The sequence below is a fragment of the Rhincodon typus genome, chromosome 29, assembly GCF_021869965.1.
Source record: "Rhincodon typus isolate 14 chromosome 29, sRhiTyp1.1, whole genome shotgun sequence".
In the NCBI taxonomy this organism is placed as follows: Eukaryota; Metazoa; Chordata; class Chondrichthyes; order Orectolobiformes; family Rhincodontidae; genus Rhincodon; species Rhincodon typus.
In genome coordinates, this window is record NC_063360.1 from 16,943,060 (window position 1) to 16,950,005 (window position 6,946).

At 39.6% G+C, this 6,946-nt stretch overlaps 1 protein-coding gene across 1 annotated transcript in view; it reads right to left on the bottom strand.

Moving 5' to 3' along the window:
• Positions 1-6,946, bottom strand: part of LOC109916746 (mucin-16-like) — a 34,248-nt gene that overhangs the window by 22,988 nt on the left and 4,314 nt on the right. The window contains exons 7-14 of the mRNA XM_048613867.1: positions 5,510-5,679; positions 5,336-5,362; positions 3,984-4,138; positions 3,824-3,891; positions 2,457-2,626; positions 2,255-2,281; positions 1,481-1,635; positions 1,324-1,391 (exon numbers count right to left, since the gene is read on the bottom strand). Of these exons, the coding sequence (XP_048469824.1) occupies positions 1,324-1,391; positions 1,481-1,635; positions 2,255-2,281; positions 2,457-2,626; positions 3,824-3,891; positions 3,984-4,138; positions 5,336-5,362; positions 5,510-5,679 (840 nt within the window). The remainder of the gene's footprint in view (positions 1-1,323; positions 1,392-1,480; positions 1,636-2,254; positions 2,282-2,456; positions 2,627-3,823; positions 3,892-3,983; positions 4,139-5,335; positions 5,363-5,509; positions 5,680-6,946) is intronic.

A 6,946-nucleotide genomic window follows, 5' to 3' on the forward strand; every position in this document is an offset into this window, starting at 1 on the left:
TGACTGAAAATCTTTGACAATGTCTTTTTTTCACCAATATTTGAGTTCTGTCCTCCAAAATGACTGTTTGCTTTAATATGGTCATTTAAGCACTTGTAAAGTCTAAATACTCTCAACCAAGTTCTGGCTCAGTGGTTAGCACTGTTGTCTCACAGCGTCAGAGACCCAGGTTCAATTATAGCCTTGAGCGACTGTCTGTGTGGAGTTTGCACATTCTCTCTGTGTCTGCGTGGGTTTCTGCCAAGTGCTCTGGATTCCTTCCACACTCCAAAGGTGTGCAGGTTAGGTGTATTGGCCATGCTAAATTATCCATAGAGTTCAGGGATGTGTAGGTTAGGGAAAATGCAGGGTTAGGAGGATGGGTCTGGGTGGGGTGCTCCTCAGAGGATTAGTGTGGACTTGTTGGGCCGAATAGCCTCTTTCCACTGTGTGGGTATTCTACGATGATAAGAGAGAATGCTCCAGGAGCAGCTAATGCTACTTGACCACTGTGAAAAATTTCATTACCTTAGCTCGTAGAAAGCAAAGACATACATTCCTGAGATTGTCTAACCCTGTGCAATATTCTGTGGCTTTTTGATCCTGTGGCATCTTGGCTCAGGAACGATCATCTTTTTATTCAGTCATTTAACCCTCACAACTCAAAATGTTTAGTGAAAAATAGGAAAATCTTTGCTTATTGAATCCATAGCTATCTGACAGGAACAAATAAATAATGCTAATCATCTGATGATCAAAGCAACACATCTTATGAGAAAAGCTTACACCATCACCAGTTGGAATTTACAGTAAATTGAGGTGATTTTATTGAAACAAATAAGAATCTGGGTATATGTGACAGGCTAGATGCTGAAAGGGTGTTTGGACTTACAAGCGAGACCATAACTGAGGGACACAATGTAAAAATATGAGCTCTCCCATTTAAGACGGAAATCAAAGGAAGTTTATTTTTCTGAGCGGGTCATTTATCTGCAGAATTCTGTTTCCCAGACAGCAGTGGAGCTAGGATCATTGAATACTGTTGAAGCCGAGTTAGATCGATTCCTAATTGATTCTATATTGACAAGTGAGTCAAATGACATATGTAGGGTAAGAGGAAAGTAGTGTGAGGCCACAATCAGTTCAGCCTGGATCATATCAAAGCGAAACAGAATCGCAGTGACAAATGGCCTGCGACTTCTATTAATTTAAATGTTCATATCTTCAGAACTCTGTAGAATAACTGGAATATTATATCATTTTAACACAAATGTAACATGAAAGAACTTACTACATGTTAAAGCAATCTTGAAACAAATACTGCTGTGGTTTAACATTCATTACCTGAAAGAACGAACTCTACATCTTGAGAATGTTCTGTTGATCTTGCTGTTTGTAAACAGGTTATTTAACTAAAGGAAAGTAATAATCAGAGTTTTAGAGACAAATCTAATACAATTACTTAAAGTAGATATTTTTAATAATTAAGTTGTGAACTGACCTGATAAGCAATAATATTTGCTGCAGATTTATACAGTGCAGAACTGGAAGATTGTAATGTTGCAGTCAGGGCCAGGTTAGTAATAATGAAGGTCACATTGAAATCAAAAAGCTGTGTTTGCAGGTTTGGTGTTGTGCTCACAGTTGGTGATACTGCTATAAGGAATAAAGAGAAAAGCATTGAATTGAAATTATCACATCTCTGTGGCCATATCATTTGTCTTAAAGAGTAAAACAAAGCAAACTAAAAATATGGAAACCACCACAGAATATTTCAAGTTGGAGTGAGGGCTTCTAGACGTTTGATGATACCATTTACCCTAGCAATATTTACTATCATATGACCAAGTGGAGAAAAATTACTGAACTAGTGATCCTGCATTGTTTGCTTATCTGTATGAAATGTCCAGACGTCGTTGCATCTCCTCCTACCTTCTTATTATCTTTAATTTGTTTTAAATTTGGGTTACAGTCTATTTTTAAGTAGTGCTGGTCCTGTTCTTGTTGCTCACCCTTTAGTTTGTTAATATGGTTCATGTATGCAGACAGGATGATATAGCACAAGCAGGATCCCTAGTCGAAACTTCATAAATTCTCAATTCCAAGGGCAAACCTTTTATAGAAGTAGAATTACTTATTGACTTTAAACAGTAAATACTGTACACCTAATGTTTGCAATAATATAGAAACTGGGCTTAAATAAAAATGTCCTCCATGTTACTCATTGTAACAAAAGTAAATATTAAAGAAACAGAGAAATATAAACCATACTCACTGGAGGAAGGAACAGATTCGTGGTAATCTGAAAAATCAAAACCATTTTTTGTTATGTAAAATTGATGGAGAGTCACCTTTAAAGCATGACACAAATTTCATGTAATTGAAATAATCATTCTCAATTTTATCAGATCCACACATTCAAACTGAAAGAATGGAATATGAAAAAAGACAGAATATCTCCTTTAAATGCAAAATACCATTGACATAGAGGCTGGTATGGTCCAGTGAATATGCTCCTAAGATGGAGATGCTCTTTGTATTGTCTCTGAATGTGTGGTATACGGTGACTTTATTAACTTCCTGAGGATTGGAGTCATTTCTGAAAGAACAAATTGCATCCACACTGGTGTCCTCAATATTTGCCAGGCTGTAAAATAAACACATAGACAACAAAATTAATCAGAAAACATAACTTGAAGTGCAAGTAGGGGCCCATTACTTTCCATGGGTGCCTGAGCAAAGGTTTAAAATCCTGAAGCAGAAATTCCTCATTGTCGTATATCTAAAATGTATTTCTTGTGTGTTAAAGGGAATCGGTTCAAATTAAATGGGATTTAATCATGCTGACTGATGATTTTGTACATTGAAATTCATTTGTAGGAGATATGTCCACTTACTTAAAATAATGCATCCATGGCATTAACAAGGTAGCATATTCAACATTCCCAGTATCAAATCTCACCAAACCTCAGAACTGATAACCAGTTTCTTTTGCATGTGTCTTCTTCTTCAGACAGCATCTTGATTATTCGAGGGCTACCTAACTATTTGGGCTCTGCCAAGGAGGCAGTGCTGAAGTCTGCCTTAGCTGGAACAAAATCAAACTTCGTGCTGTTGATCTTATTACGGGACCCACACTAAACAAAGTTAATTGGCCAGGGACAAATACAAATACAAGTTGACAGCTGGAAGCCACAACCCCAGGATGAAGAATAACACTGGCCTCACTGAGGTTCCTTGTGAATGGTGATTTTTTTTCAAAGAAATAGTAAGTGTCCTCATCAGTAAGAATCTACAGCTCAGGAGGAATATCAAGACTCAGTGCAATTTACTACTCTAATACTGTAATTTAAGCACTTCCAACGTCTGAATGCTTTCAACAAGAGAACAGCAAGTTGCTTGAGGCCATAAATATCTTCTCCGATCACTGTGAAAGCTTTCATTACCTTAGCTTGCAGAAACAGTAGAGCGCAAAGATGTATATTCTGGAGAGTGTTTACAAAAATACAGCAGAAATTGGAGTATCTCCCTCATGTCTGTTACATTTTGGATTTTATGACCTGTTGATGCTTTGGGTCCTGGCTCAGGAAAATCTATCCTTTTTAATAGGCTATTTAAATCTTTCAACACAAATGGTTTCAGGAAATATAGAATTATTTTGCTACCACAAACAAATTAAAATTAAATCATGCTAATGCACTCATTACAAAATCCACAATCAGAACTCTGTAGAATAACTGGGAAAAATTACCATTGTAATATTTTTGTAGGACAAAATGATTTACTAAATGCTAGAGTAATCTTTCAATAACTACTGTGAAGCTTTATTGTCAATATTCCTTACCTGAAAGAGCAAACTTTGCAGCTTAAGAATGTTCTGTTGATTTTGCTGTTGGTAAACAGGTTGTTCATCTGAAAGAAGGTAATAATCAGTGTTTTAGAGGCAATTGTAATTCAATTCATTAGAATATATACTTTTTAAGATAATTATGTTATGGACTGACCTGATAAACAATAATATTTGCTGCAGATTTGTACAGTGCAGAACTGGATGATTGTAGAGTTGCAGTCAGGATCAGGTTAGTAATAATGAAAGTCACATTGAAATCAAAGGGCTTTGTTTGCAGGTTTAGAGTTGTGCTCATAATTGGTGATATGGCTATTAGGAAACATGAGAAAAATGTTGAATTATAAGTAAAACATTTCTGTGTCTGTATCATTTGTTTTAAAGACAATAGCACAAAATGCACCAGAATCTAGGTGTACATGCAGATTGTTTCAAGTTTGAGTTAGGGGTTTTGGATATTTGGGGATATGATACATTCAGAGTTACCATCTGACATATATTTGTGATCACCGACACTACTGGACAAACATTGCTTGATGATCCTGAAGCAGTTTGCTTATCTGTAGTCTGAAAATTGTCCTGATTTTGTTGACTATCTTCTGATTTGGAGTTCAGTGCTTGTTTTAAAATTGAGCTACATGTTCAATTCTATGCACAAAATACTGTTTCTATTCTGTTTCAGCATGAGCCCATCAATATAACTCACATAAAATTTTAGAATGAACACAGCAGAGACAGAGTCTCTGGCTGAAACTTCAAAAATTTCTCAGTTCGAGGTGTTTATTTTGTCTTATAAACAAGATCATCTGTTAACAATAGACATAGATCATAGAATGCCTACAGTGTGGAAAACAGGGCCTTTGGCCCAACAAGTCCACACCAACCCTCAGAGCATCCCCCTATAACCCACCTAATATACACATCTCTGAACACTATGGGCAATTTAGCATAGCCAATTTACCTAGCCTACACATTTTTGGACTGTGGGAGGAAACCAGAGCACCCAGAAGAAACCCAAGCAGACATGGGGAGAATGCGCAAACTCCACACAATCACCTGAGGGTGGGATTGAACCTAGGTCTCTGGTGCTGTGAGGTAGCAGTGCTAACCACTGAACCACCATGCTGCCCTAAATGGTCACATGGTGAAATGAAAGTAATATCACTGGACTAGTATCCCAGAGACTCAGACAAATGCTCAAATGTCACCACGGCAGCTGGTGGAGTTTAATTTAGTCCAAAAAGTTAGGAATATAAAACTAACTGAAGTAGTTGACGAACAGCAATATGATTGACACTTAACTTCCTTCAGGGGCAATCAGGGATAAGTAACAAATGTTAGCCTTGCCATCAATGGCACAGCCCCATGAAATAATTGAGAGAAAACTCTAAACAGTAGCTACTGCCTCTCAGATAATTTTTGGCAATTCAAGCATTTTGATTTCGTCTATGTTATCCATTGTGTTAAAATGCAGAGTTAAAGGAATACGGAAATATAAACCATACTCACTGGAAGAAGGAACAGATTCGTGGTAGCCTGTAAAATCAAAACCAAGTGTTGCAATGAAAAATACATGGTGAAAAAATTATTATAGAAGGTTATCCTTGATTTTATCAGATTAACCCATTTAAGTTGATCGAATAGAATGTATCAGACAGAGTATCTCCTTGAAATACTACATACCATTTACATAGAGCCTACTATTGTCCAGTGAATATGCTCCTAAGGTGGAGATGCTCTTGGCGTTGTCTCTGAATGTGTGGTATACGGTGACTTTATTAACTTCCTGACGGTTAGAGTCATTTCCGAAAGTGCAGACTGCGTCCACATTGGTGTCCTCAATATTTGCCAAGCTGTAAAATAAACACATAGACAACAAAGTGACTCAGAAAGCATAATCTGAAATGCATGATAGGAGGACTAACCATTTGTGAGTGCATCAACACGTGCTGAAAATACTGGGGCAGAAATTCATCAATGTTGCGTATCTTAGAAGAGTATCAGCTGTGTGTTAAAGTGAATTGGTTCAGAGTAAATGGCATTTGATCATTCTAATTGACTATTGTGCCCACTCAAATTCCTTTGTCCAGGGATATTATTTGTTTAAAATGGTGCATTAATTTCCCATAATATTCACCAGATGACAGCATATTTATGCTTGTGTTCTCAAAATTAAATATTTTCTATTCCGTGACAGCTGTTTTCTGATACATTCTTCTTCTTCAGGTAGCAACCTTGATTAAGGACGGCCACCATGTCATGGCTTATATCACGATTTTACTAAGGTGCAGGGTGAGACGGTGCAGGGTGAGGAGTACAGGGTGAGAATGTGCAGGGTGAGGTGGTGCAGGGTGAGATGGTGCAGGATGAGAAGGTGCAGGGTGAGAAGGTGCATGGTGAGGTGGTGTGGGGTGAGAAGGTGCAGGGTGAGGTAGTGCAGGGTGAGAAGGTGCAGGGTGAGAAGGTGCAGGGTAAGGGGTACAGGGTGAGAAGGTGCGGGGTGAGAAGGTGTGGGGTGAGAAGGTGTGGGGTGAGATGGTGCGGGGTGAGATGGTGCGGGGTGAGGGTACAGGGTGAGAATGTGCAGGGTGAGGTGATGCAGGGTGAGGTGGTGCGGGGTGAGAGAGTGCAGGGTGAGAAGGTGCAAGGTGAGATGGTGCAGGGTGAGATGGTGCAGGGTGAGAAGGTGCAGGGTGAGAGGGTGCAGGGTGAGAAGTACAGGGTGAGAATGTGCAGGGTGAGGTGGTACAGGGTGAGGTGGTACAGGGTGAGAAGGTGCAGGGTGAGTAGGTGCAGGGTGAGAAGGTGCATGGTGAGGTGGTGCAGGGTGAGAAGGTGCTGGGTGAGAAGGTGCAGAGTGAAGTGGTGCAGCGTGAGAAGGTGCATGGTGAGGTGGTGCAGAGTGAGAAGGTGCAAGGTGAGATGGTGCAGGGTGAGAAAGTGCAGGGTGAGGTGGTGCGGGATGAGGTGGTGTATGGTGAGAAGGTGCAGGGTGAGGTGGTGCAGGATGAGGTGGTGTAGGGTGAGATGGTGCACGATGAGAAGTACAGAGTGAGAATGTGCAGGGTGAGGTTGTGCAGGGTGAGGTGGTGCAGGGTGAGAAGGTGCAGGGTGAGGTGG